Consider the following 13,726-nt stretch of genomic DNA (forward strand, 5'->3'; position numbering starts at 1 on the left):
AGAAATGGAACATCTTAATGTCTTCCTGCGTATTTGTACGTTCTACTCTATGTCAATCCCCAAACATGGGCAGAAACCACACACTAGCGATGGCATGGACGGAGGACCTGGGAGTTCCAATAAGTGTACCAGACATCCTCAACTGCTTTACAGCCATTCCAGCGGTCTCCCAAAGTCTTAAAAACAAAGATACAGTACAAACTCCTACAAAGACTGTACTACACCCCAGTCAAGCCATATAAAATGGGGCTAACACCCACAGCAGTGTTCTGGAAAGACTGAAATATAGGCACCATGGGCGCTGGATGTGCTCTTGCCCAGCCCTCACTCCTTATTGGCGTAGAGTCCATAGACAAATCTCTGACTTAGTCGGGGGAAACGTTGCGTTAACCCCCAGTGCAATGCTACTAGGGGTAGATTAGACAGACCGGCACACAGACACTAACGCACAAACTCATGGGCCTTCTACTATTCACTGCGCGCAAACTCTTGGTCATCCACTGGTAGGCAAACACCACCTTCAAAGACCGCACTGTCCACACTCCTCTCAAAGACATGCCTATTAGAAAGGGCCGCCTTTAAAAAGACAGTCGAGGCAAAGCCCGCCGAGAGGGGGAGCGATTTTGCGAACTATTAGAACCATATCAAACCCGGCCTAAAGAATCGTGGTGGAGAATTCACCACCCAAAAGTACTCTGCAAAAACAGTCAGATTGGGTCAGCGACTACACATCTCTACACCGACATAGCACGAACACAATCTGGTGGGGCCCAAAAAAGGCAAACGTATTGGGAGGGGGGCAGGAAGGTTGACGGAACTGAAGAATGTCATGTATGTGTAACACTGCCTGCCTTACTAATGTATAAAACCAAGATGTACTGTATACACAACGACCATGTATGTCAATAACTGTCGGTTGCTAAAAATAAAATCAGCTGTGAAGGGTTGTAGGGGGGAAATCAGGACACCAGTTTTTGATACAAGTAGCAATTTGAAGCCAACTAATTAAGGAGGTATTCAATAAGAACCCAGGTTTGTAGCCGTAAACTGTACCACAAAGCAGTATGTATAAAATAAAAAAATCACGTTTAACCTTTCTTACTGTAAGCAAATGGGTGCAAGTTGAACCTGATTCACAGAAAAAAAAAACACAATGAAAGTCTGTGGTCTGATGTAGAGTAACTTACTCCGTGTCAAAAATGAAAAGAGTAATTGTACAAGCAAAATGACACCCAGTGCTCCAAATAAGATTTTGATGTGAAAGTATTTTACTCCGCATTTTAAGTAAAAATTTAAGTCCTATTCCCAAGGAGAGTATTTTATGAGTAAATACGTTTTCACTGAAAAGGGGAAATGTTTTGGTGATAATTTCTTTGCACCTAGTTATTCATGCACATTAAAAAAGGTTTACTTCTTCCGATCAGTAAACAATAGCAGTCTCTTCATACTACGAGCAGTACTAGTGCAAACGCATTCATGAAGCTGGGTGGGTGAAGGCAGAAGCACAAGGTCCTATATACTGGTTTGAAGAGAAAAAGGTCCACCAATGACCTGGTGGACAAACACAGGGCACACTTATGTCTGACAAATGTCAGTAAATATTACATCAATTTTAAAGCAAATACACCATTTTATTTTAGTTGCTTTCCTTCAAGACAACTTTCTTTTCTGAGTTTCAAATATGTATCCTGCAATGGTTTACATTTGAGGTACACTTCACATAAGGTAAATACATTGTGTATCACACAAGAAAATAATTTCAGCATTGTATAATCATTGTGAAAGAACATAAAGGTTTGATGACATTGGTATTATCTCAGTCAAAAACATGAGGTTCAAATTCTCACAAAACAAATGTACAACGCGTTTCGGGACTAGCCCTTCTTCAGGTACAGTTTTCAAGCTTTACTTTTCCTGTAGTTGAGAATAAAGATGAGAATATAGTGCTTATATTCAGTTTAAGAATGTCTATTAGGTTTCAACAATAACTGATAAAATTATTCAAAAATACACAACTGACCTGTGTTCGTAAAGTGCCAAAGGTGACCGGACCAAATTATGCGGGATCTAAAGGCTGATTAGATCTTCTAGATGTTAGTTATATATAGAACTGATACCTAGTGGAGAAATACATATTTACAAAAACTAATCATGTCTTGTGTACAAAAACCGCGAGTGGGACCCAGTTGCTCTAAAAAAAGCGCTGGGTCCAACTCCACAGTTGTTCCATCCGTTTTTCAAAAGCATAACATTCAGCTCACCGTGTTCCCATGTGATGGTTGATTCAGTATGGAGATTTCAGTGCAAAAAGCGTCATTTGTTAATTTCGGCTACATATTAGTGATGGTATTGTCCACGTTTGCCTTTCGATATTATCCACAACACCGTTCTGTGAATGGTGACAATGAGTGTTGATTACAATATTATCTGAGCTGCTCCTCGCTTGAGGTTTGGCTAATTTAGCAGTGCAGTTGTAACCGTTTGATGTACGGCCAACTTACTTTTATTACTTGATGTTAGACGGACGACTGGCTGTTGGCATCGTCTTCGTGTCGTGTTCGCGATGTAAAAGTAGACGTTCCAATGTCTACTCAAACCCAGAGGGACACAGTTCGTTATTCGTTGTTACCGCAATCTTTCTCGTTAATTTCTTCGTGTCCGGAGAAGACGCGTGGGCGTTTCCTGTCTATTAGAGTAACGTTGTTGGCTAGGCAACCGCAAGGGTTGTTGGGTAATTTTGCATTTAACTACAAATCCAGTCGATGCAGGGCGCCATTTTGAAGTGTCATTCCACATAACAGAACTCAATGTGTTATAAATATTCGATTGCGTTGTGAATAATTAGTTCGCAAAAAAGCGCACTGAATTCAAGATTGTAAGTTTACATCATATTGTCAATAAGGGTCAGGTTTCACTCACAGCGGTTGTTATACAGTTTCAAATATATGGCTTTAAATGATTTACAGATGACAACTCATGTCTCAATCAACGTTCATTTCTTTTGGGTACACTGATTCTAATTTGTCAATCCAGAAAAGTTCACCTTGTAACAGTTTTTGCCAGATTGCCATCTCTCCTTCATAGAAGGACCTGCTCCAAGATGATAAATTTGATTCTCTCTTTTGTTGTGGTTTGAGTGCTTCCTGTCTTTGGATCTGTATAGCTTTGGTTGCACTTTGCTCTACTTTTGTTCGATCGTATCCTCTGTTCAAATTTTTTGGCCAAATCTTGGGACTTATTCCTGTAATCCGTTTCATCTGAGATAATTCTGCGATATCTAAGAATTGGCTCAATGGATTACTTGAAATTGTGTTCCTTGGGTGAAAACGTCTTGCGTGTAGCAGGCTGTTTGTCTTTTTGTAAAAATCGTAAATAGGTTCCCATTTTTTATGTAGGCTCTTACATCAAGAAAGTCAATCGATGTCCTACTCATTTTTGAGGTAAACTTGATCCTTGGGGCCATTGTGTCCATGAATCCAAAGAAATCTTTTAGTTCTTACCTTCCCAGATCCCAAAAAGGTCATCAATATATCTCACAAAAATTTTCAAATGTTGGTTCCATTTATTGTTAATCACGTTTTTTTCTTCTGAGTATGCCATATAGGTGTTAGCATAAGTAGGCGCTATGGATGCCCCCATAGAAGTACCAGAGATCTGGACAAAATATCTTTTCTCAAACATGAAAAAGTTGTTATTCAACACGATCTTCAATAGTTTCAAGACAAAAAGACAATCTGCAGGGCATGTTTCTGACGTATTGAGAAGTAGCCATTCCATAGCTTCAAGTCCTCCCTGATGTGTGATGTTTGTGTACAGGCTAGCTACATCCATAGTGAACAGAATGTTGGTTGCTTTATTGAATTGAATGTTCTGTAGTTTAAGAATTCATTTGTATCTTTGATGAAAGTTGGGAATGTTCGTGTTAGCGGCTGTACCACTGTCAATGTATTGGGCCAAAGGTTCTAGCAAACTAGATAGCAGCTATAATGGGTCTCCCTGGTGGATCCAAAGGGTTCTTGTGTATCTTTGGAAGAGTGTAAATTACTGGCATAGATGGATGAAGGTTGGTGAGAAATTGTTTAGTTCGATAGCTAATGTAATTTTCAGTTACTGCTTCTTCCAGCACTAATGAAATAATACTGCGCACAGCTTTAGTGGGGTCTGTAAAGACTTCTAAGTATGTGTCTGAGTCTTGTAATTGATTTTCAATTTCCATCTTGTATTGGATTGTATCCATTATAACAAGAGCTCTGCTTTATCGGCTGGTTTAATTGTTAAATCAGGATTACTCCACAGACAATCTAGTACTTGTTCTCTGTGTAAAAAATTAGTATGAGATCTCTTCCGGAAGTTGATTTTAGATAAATCATTCAACACTTGTCTTTGAAATGAGACTAGAATGGTATGAGTCTGGAATGGTATTTTGAATCGGAGGTATGAAAGTGCTGGTTGGTCTCATTTCGATATATCCTGATTCAGTTGTCTGTGTTTCTTCCACTGCGTTGGATTAAAAAAAGACTTGAGTTTCATTTTTCTTGCTATGATGGAAACTTACAATCTTGAATTCAGTGCGCTTTTTTGCTAACTAATTATTCACAACGCAATCGAATATTTATAACACATTGAGTTCTGTTATGGGGCATGACACTTCAAAATGGCGCCCTGCATCGACTAGATTTGTAGTTAGATGCAAAATTACCCAACAACTCTTGTGGTTGCCTAGCCAACAACGTTACTCTAATAGACAGCGAAAACGCTCACGCGTCTTCTCGGGACACTAAGAAATTAACGAGAAAGATTGCGGTAACAACGAATAACCAACTGGGTCCCTCTGGGTTTGAGTAGACATAGGAACGTCTAGTTTTACATTGCGAACGCAACACGAAGACGATTCCAACAGCCAGTCGTCCGTCTAACATCAAGTAATACAAGTAAGTTGGCCGTACATCAAACGGGTACAACTGCACTGCTAAATTAGCCAAAGCTCGAACGAGGAGCAGTTCAGATAATATTGTAATCAACACTCATTGTCACCATTTACAGAACGGTGTTGTGGATAATATCGAAAGGCAAACGTGGACAATACCATCACTAATATGTAGCCGAAATTAACAAATGACGCTTTTTGCACTGAAATCTCCATACTGAATCACTCACATGGGAACACAGTGAGCTGAATGTTATGCTTTTGAAAAACGGATGAAATAACCGTGGAGTGGGACCCAGCGCTTTTTTAGAGCGCCTGGGTCCCACTCGTGGTTTTTGTACACGCAAGACTCATGATTAGTTTTTGTAAATATGTATTTCTCCACTATCAGTTCTATATATAACTAACATCTAGAAGATCTAATCAGCCTTTAGATCCTGCATAATTTGGTCCGGTCACCATTGGCACTTTAAGAACACAGGTCAGTTGTGTATTTTTGAATAATTTTATCAGTTATTGTTGAAACCTAATCGACATTCTTAAACTGAATATAAGCACTATATTCTCAACTACAGGAAAAGTAAAGCTTGAAAACTGTACCTGAAAAAGGGCTAGTCCCGAAACGCGCCGTACATTTGTTTTGTACGAATTTGAACCTCATGTTTTTGACTGAGATAATACCAATGTCATAAACCTTTATGTTCTTTCACGATTATAAATTGCTGAAATTATTTTCTTGTGTAATACACAATGTACTTACCTTTTGTGAAGTGTACCTCAAATGTAAACCATTGCAGGATACATATTTGAAACTCAGAAAAGAAAGTTGTCTTGAAGGAAAGCAACTAAAATAAAATAGTATATTTGCTTTAAAATTGATGTAATATTTACTGTTTGTCAGACATAAGTGTGGCCTGTGTTTGTCCACCAGGTCATTGGTGGACCTTTTTCTCTTATTCTATTTTGTTATGGTCTTTTAGCCAAGACCTACACAGGAGCACAAAGGGGAATTCGGTGGAATCATTAATAAACCATAATTTGCTAATAATAAGAGTGCACCTCTACACTTCATGTCTGCCTATGTACTGGTTTCCCTATGTACTGGTTTCCCATTTTTTATTAGAAGTATTTTTACCCCCTATTTTTCTTTTTTGGGTGCATTTGCCTATTTTTAAAATGAGTAAACGTGGCCGATACACCTTACCTGTAGGGCTGCCGACACCTTAATATTTTCTAGCCACATAAACCTTCTTGCGCCTCACATCAAAAAACTTGCACCTGGAACTTATGTTCACAAATTATACAAAGACAACTCTGAAGTTCTTTGAATACACTTGTGGGTGCTTCACCAGACACCCTCTCTTGAGCCACCCACAACTTCTTAGCACACAAATGGGAAGACCCACTTTTGTTGGTCTTCGGTCCAACCAATAAAGTCAAAAACCCTTTGATGAATAAGAGTCCTTTTGTAATTTCAGAGTACTTACTCAGGAGCAAGTTACTACTGTTCCCCCAGAGCATGTCAAACGTACTCCTGGACAACGTTTGGGAATCAGTCCCAAAATACGCATAAACTCAAAGATTGACATACAGATTTAATGATCTAAAAGCAACTCCTGGGCATCAGCCTCAGGTATCATTCACTAAACAGAAGCTAACTCTAACCAAGCTGCAAACAACTGCCACAAAAGATGCAAAATATAACTTTTTGACCATTCTGTGACACCTGTTAAAGTGCATTTTAGATGGGCACCCCATTGATCCTTTACACAGTCCAAAACGAGCAGAGTTTTTGAGGGGGTCGAGGAGTCAAATAAATACTGGTGGCTGAAGTCAAGCTAACCATACTCTTCTAGGCTAATTTCGAATCCTGTAAACTATGAAGTAATTAAGGATCTACAATGGGTTAAAGAAAAGTGTGAGACTTCCAGAATTTACAAATCAAAGATTCTTCAGCAAACAGAACAGTCAGGGAGAGCCCTTCTGAGCAGCCCTAAACTTCGTCTGAACGAAAAGGTAATAAAAAAGGTAGCCAACCGTGCTGTATATTGAAGCTCTATCCCAAATTGATCACACATCGGGTCAGGGCACGATTAAAGCCTTGCCAGCTCTTGCTCACAATTTAGTGAGCATGTTTGAGCTCAGGGCAGTGGACTGGCTCTCCCAGGGGGCCGTGAATCATCAAAACGTTGCTCTGTGCCAACAGAGCATTACAGTGGGTGCAATTAGACAAAGACCAGAAGGAGGAGACAATTGGCATGGCCTTTTGTCCCTTAAGTGTGTATGGTGGGTGATGGAAAATGGGAACGGTGCAAGCTGTGTGGCATAAATACTATGGTTTTCAAACCCCATGGAGATTTGTTTAAGCTCACATTACTTTATATTGTGCTACTGTGACCATCCATGCAGGATGTGGAAAAGCCATACACTTTTTGCTCAACATGTTTCTATTATGATTTATATAGTGTACAGTTAAGTTTAATATGGAAATTCTAGTTTATTAAATTTGTTCTTTTCAAGCTATTTTTTTTTTAAACAAACAAAGTATTACTTAAGCACATGAAACTCACATCAACTAAACCCGGAAAGATATGCTATCAAGTGTTAAATAACCCACATCCCGGTTTCACACCCTTAACCAAAGTGGATGATCCTGGACAAATCCTTCAATCTCACTTAATCCTATCTGGAGTCGATGTTAGTTGATTTAGTTCATAGTTTATAAGGACTAGCGAGTTGCTCTATATTCCACACCAGAACAAATAGCAGGCGGCGCTATACAAATATAAGACTAACTTTAATACTTAAGTTACCATTTACCCATTTCACCCCACACCAAGTTATTTTGCAGCTCTACTTGCTCATGGCAACTTCTGGTATTGTCACTTGATGCCCTCAATTGTGAAATAATAATGACAGTCCTTGTAGTGCACTTTTCTGTGAAGTCACTTTCGCTGGTGTGACTACATATGCAAATTTAGAGGTTGTTCATGTCTTTTGTCCCACAGGGCCTGTGCAGTACTCCCAACAGGTCAGTGTCCTGCATGCGTAATGGTCCTAGTTTTGTAATTTTTTTGTACTGTATGTGTTAAAATACCATCTGCCACTAATATTGCCAAAAAAGTTGATGGGTGCGAATGATATGGAACCTCGCGCAGTGCAGGCTGCTTCTGATCAAAGTCTGAATGAGAAGATGAAGTGGGATGGAACTAAAGGGCAAGTCGTTCCTCTACTCCAGGACCAGGGGTTAAAGTCAACGTTCTCACGCAAAACTATAATCCCATCATGACCCAAAAGGCAAACGAATGAAATAAAGACTAACTTCCACCTGAACGTAGAACTGCGGTATCGGCCGAGGAACCATTATTCAGCCAAGTGAAAGCTCACACAGCCACCGCCCCCTCTGAGAGAAAACGCTAGTGACAGATCCCTCGGTATATGCATAGCATCCCTCTTCCCCAACACAAGTCGAACTGTGACAGCCTTTCTCCTGCACCTTCATTGTTAAAACTCACCCTGCAGGCTCTTGAAAAATATGGAGTGCGAGTCCCGCAAGCTTCCACTCTCTAGCAGCACTAATGTCCTGCTCCCAGCTCGCGCTGCGCTCAAAGCGCACAACGAAACCAGCACCCCAAACCAGCCGTGCAGCGCCATCTCTAACAGGACAGGAGGCTCGTCACCACTCTGGAAACAGGAAGAGCGGTCGGCAGCACTAACAGCCAATCACAGTCCAAAGCAGCCGGAAAGAGTCGGGTACAGGCGGCAAAAAATAAGCACCGCCCATGGAGAAACGGAAGAAAACCTGCCACCTAACCCTGAAATCGTGACAACTGCTCTATGTTGGCCAATGACATACCGCTGTTAGCAGGACAAGCATTTTCAGCTTCCAATCACTACTACCTGAGAAAACTGTCAGGACAGAAGCACCATTCACCACTACTAGAGCTTACTCTTAGCCCCTCCTATCCGTCTTGAAAGTATCAAATCGGAGAAAGCCAGCAAGGCAGCAGGGTACCCAAAAACACTAGTGTACTAGCAAACCTGAACTAGAGGGATATTCCAAGCCTTTACCGGCAATCTCCAGACTCACCCAAGAGGCAGTTGCAGCGGGGCCATCTTTAGTGAGGGCAGATATGAGCTTTATATTTTAGGTCAAGACACGGAGACCGTAATTTTCCATTAACTTCTTTACTGTACTGCAAGCAGAAAAGAATATATATGAACCATAGAAGAAAAAAAGTAAAGCACTCTGTAACGTGGGTCAACGTGGCCCAGGTGCATCTGCTCCTTAACAGTTTATAGATATAAACACGTGAAGCGAACATCCTCTTCTGCAAGTAAAGTAGACGTCCCTGTGTGTTCAACTTAGCTAAGCAATGTGATGTGCTTGTGGTTATTTCATTATTGTTAATGAACTATTGTTATGTATCTGCACTGTTATTCACGCCGTGTCCCACTTGGAAGGTATTGTGGCTCCGTAATCGCACATGCCAGCCAGTGGCGTCGCTAGGCGGGGGCTGGGGTGTGTGGGCGCCGCCCCCCCTGAAATCCTGGGCCAACCCCCCCCCCCTCTTAAATCCTGGGACCCCCCTTGGACCCTCGTGCCTCAGCTGGGCTGCACTATCAACGCAACAGCTCTGTGTGATTACCTTCTGTGAAGTTAGGTTATTGCATTTGGTGTTAACTTACCATTCAGAATTATACATTTTTAACATTTGAACATCTTTCCATGTTGTGCTGATAGATGGGTTGTGTGTTTTAGAATGCTTCAATGGTGCCAACAATGTATGATTTGTATTTTCTTGTGATGTCATTGTTATACGAATGATTATTTTTGAAACTTGAACATTCCTACATCTTTTTGGTCACAGAATTTTGGCAAGTATGCGCAACACAACACAGGAGCTGAACAACAGGATAGGGTGCCGTTGTGCAGAAATAGATAATGAACGGAGGCTGTCATAAATCTTCATAAGCACTCAGCTTGACTCATAAGCACAATAATCAAAACAGTTCAGGTCCCTCTTCAGCTAAAACCAGCCCCTCCCATCAGAATGTAGCTCACGAAACTGCTAATGTTGGCCATCAGTCACTGAATGGGTTCGTGCCTGCATTCTGATGGGAGGGGAGGTGCAGTGGGATGTGTGTAGTTGGTGCAGTGCGCACACAAGCCTCTCTGCAGGAGTGATTGTGACATCACACATTCCCTTTTTATAGCCCCCCCCACATTTGTCTGTAGCCCTCCTTCTTTTGTCTTTGGCCCCCTCTGTGCCCCTCCTAAATTTGATTCCTGGCGACGCCACTGCAGCAGACACGATGCCGTGGGCACTGTTGTATGCCCGCGGGATGGTTCAGGGGTACTCCAGGCCAGAGGAATTGAAGACGCAACACGTCTTTAATGTGCAACTGGGAGGGACTCCCAAGGCGCAGGAAGCCATCCTCATTTATTGAATGCAGTGCACGTAGGTCATGCGCACAGTAACATCCCCTTACAACTCTCCTCCAAACAAGAACATTTGACAACAACAACAAACATTACTGAACAGTGTCACTTGTTATACTTGCGATTGCCTACAGCTCAGTCCATCATATATTCTTTCAGCCTCTCTGAGGACCGGCGGCCAGTGTGCTGGGGTTATCTAGCCAGCGTGGGCACCGAGCTGTTGGCGTTCTCTGCATTGAGGCCGTTGGCGCTCCACTCCTTGCCCCTGGTCGGCAATTCTCCCTCTGTCTCTCGGCGCAGTGAGTGACCGTCCTCCCTCTCCGGGTCATTCCTTGTCAGGGTTTCTTGGATGCGCCGTAACCAGCTGCAATTTCGGGTGAGGGAAGAACCATCACGGGTGGCCGTGATAATTGTTCCTTGATGAGCCGCCACCCTCCAGGGGATCGGATCGTGAGACAGGCATAGCTTGTGCGTGGGGTTCTTGGCCCAGGCCAGTACCTGATCACTGATCTCCAATGGCTACTCCACCAGGCCGCATCAAGTCGATTCTTTGGCATTCAGTTGTTCCTACCTGCATCTCACCAGTGCAGGCTTTGCCACTCCTGGCAACCAAGATTCATGCTCTGGGATTGTGGACCTGACTTTGCGGCCGAACAGTGCTTTTGCCGAGGACACAGATGCGGCGTAGTGCGGTATGTCATAAGGAATTCCGAGAGCTCAGGCTCCAGCACCTGCCCCCTTTCCAGGGCAATGCGGAAGGCCTTATTGATGGTCCGCATAAACCGCTCCACGTCACCATTAGCTCAGGGCCAGCATGGTGTAATTCGGTGGTGCTCCACCCCATACGACTCAAGGAAGGTGGCTAGTTCCTCGCTTTGAAAGGGGGACCCATTGTCCGACCTCACCCACTCAGGAAATCCAAAGGTGGTGAATGTCTCTTCAGCAGTGGTATGACAGCCCTTGCCACCATGGACCCCACAAAGTGTACCACAGAGTATCTCGAGAATTCGTCCAGTAGCACCAAGTAGTTGGGATTGAAGTACAGTTCCAAAGACCATGCTCAGGGCTTTCCATGGGACCTCTGCGCATGCCATGAAGGCGATGGGTGGTCCTTTGTCAAGGGGTCTTGCCGCTTGGTACCAGGTGCATGCCGCAACGGCCTCGTCAACTTTTCTCTCCACCTCCGGGAACCACACCTTCTCGTGAAGCCCTGCCACCGAAGGTGATCGAGCATTGGGGCTTCTTCCGCTGCTGCCTGGAATCCAGGCATATCGCAGAAATAAAGAACGCCTCCTCTATATCGCCTGATCCTTCCATACTCGACAGGGGCGCAAGTCCTGGCCTCACATCCTCATCCACTGAAGCAACCTACTGGTACCTGGACCCGGGTTATGTCAGGGGCGGTTGAGACACCTGAGCAGATTGCCAAGGCACTCCGCATATTTGGGCATAATGGTTGACCTTGCCAAAACTGCCCGCACATGGCTCCCGCTGCTGGACATAGCTGGTGATGATGTGCGGGCTGCCACTGGTGTTGCACGGCTTCTGGCGCTCCTCAGAGGTTTTTGCGCACCTTGCATGCTCTGCCACCTGTATCTTCTGCGGACCCTTGGTGACCCTTTTGTCGATACCGCCTGCACTAGCTCCGTGCGTCCACCTTTCGACGCTTCCTCCATTTGCGCCGCCCTGGACGTGGAGAGCTCCTGGGTTCTTCCTAGCTCCAGGATACTGTCGAGGGGTATGTCGGACTCCTTTAGAATCTGGCGCCGCATCGCAGCTGAAGAGCAGTGTTGGAGAATCTGCACCATTATTTTGGTTGGTCTCATCGACTAGCCGACAGGTCAGGGCTAGTCTCTGTAGTCGAGCATGATACGCGTCCAGTGACTCCACCAGATCTTGGTATGCCTGCGGTAGGTGAAACCTCTCGTAGTCCCTGTTGACCAGCAGTCAGAAATACCGCAAAGTTTTGAAAGTCTGATGCACCTCGGTGCCTGCGTAGAACAGGACCATGGCCCCTCTGAGCTGCGTCGTTGTCTTCCTTGGCAGTAGCAAAATACATCTCAAGCCTCTCCCCCACGCGTCCCACCATGGACAGGGACTCCCTCAGAGTCAGTCGTTTTTCTAAGAAACGAGCCAGGGATAGATCTCTGTCTTCGGCTGGGACCTCCCTCTGGAACAGCCTCCCTGCCACTCTGAAACTTGAGGAGAACCATCTCCGGTTCTGGACGCTCCTCAAGACCTTCCTCTTTGCTTCTGCCTGCGCCCCCTTTTCCCTGCTGATCTGCTCCATCTCTGCACCGTGCACCTGGCTTATCCTCTGTCTTCCGGGCCCAGGTACCTGCTCACCTTGCCACCCTCCCCCACTGCCTTCGGGCCACTCCTTGCACTGGGGTCTGTATCTGTGCCCATACAGCCCCCCCTTTTCTTCCTGCACTTATCCGACATACCCTGTCTACTACCTTAAACCCAGCAATTGCCGCTTGCTGGCTGCACTACCTCTGTCTGTTGTCCTTATTTATTTGTATTATTCATCAAAGACGTGGCCAAACATCTTGCCACTTTCATCACCTCTCTTATAAATTCATCCTTCACATCCAGTATAGTACCTAATAACTTAAAGGATTCATGGGTTTTACCTCTACTCAAGAAACCCACTCTAGACCCTAGCGTCCCCACCAATTACAGACCCATTACTACTGTGCCCTTCCTCCTAAAAAACCTCGACAGAGCTGCCTACTTGCAGATTCAGAACCACCTAGAGAAAAATAACTTGTTAGGACTAAGACAATCGGGCTTCCACCCCAAACACGGCACATAGACGGCCTTGATCGATCTCAAGACACAAATGGACAACCTTAAAGACAATGGCAAACTAGCCCTTCTTCTCCTCCTCGACCTTTCGGCCGCTTTTGACTTGGTAAACCACAATATTCTTTGCAAACATCTAGCCGCAGCAGCTACATTTTCTGACAAGGCCAATGCCTGGATTCAGTCCTTCCTGAATAATAGATCCATGAGGGTCTTTGCTCCCACGGCCGCCGCCGAACCGGCCCCCGTCACATGTGGCGTCCCCCAGGGCTCCTGTGTTTCCCCCACATTATACAATGTGTTTACGAAACCTCTCTTCGACATACTGGACCATTTGGGTGTCATCTATACGAATTACGCAGATGACACTCAAATACTCATCCCACTAACAGGCGACTACTCCACCGACAACACAGTACTCAACAATATTTATTCCATTATCCAAGAATGGATGGCCAAACACGGACTCTGCCTCAATGACAAGACCAAGCTTCTCCTACTAGGTTCCCAATCCAGACTCAAAAAACTCAACAAACTTTACCAGACAT

The 13,726-nt window shown here is 44.1% G+C and overlaps 1 protein-coding gene across 1 annotated transcript in view; it reads right to left on the reverse strand.

Annotated features, from left to right (window-relative positions):
- The window catches only part of DDOST (dolichyl-diphosphooligosaccharide--protein glycosyltransferase non-catalytic subunit), a 320,262-nt gene extending 311,503 nt beyond the window's left edge, over positions 1-8,759 (reverse strand). The window contains exon 1 of the mRNA XM_069610325.1: positions 8,443-8,759. Within this exon, the coding sequence (XP_069466426.1) occupies positions 8,443-8,581 (139 nt within the window). The 5' untranslated portion in view covers positions 8,582-8,759. The remainder of the gene's footprint in view (positions 1-8,442) is intronic.
- Positions 8,760-13,726: the final 4,967 nt, after the last annotated feature.

The sequence above is a fragment of the Ambystoma mexicanum genome, chromosome 8, assembly GCF_040938575.1.
Source record: "Ambystoma mexicanum isolate Mex_15411 chromosome 8, UKY_AmexF1_1, whole genome shotgun sequence".
NCBI lineage: Eukaryota > Metazoa > Chordata > Amphibia > Caudata > Ambystomatidae > Ambystoma > Ambystoma mexicanum.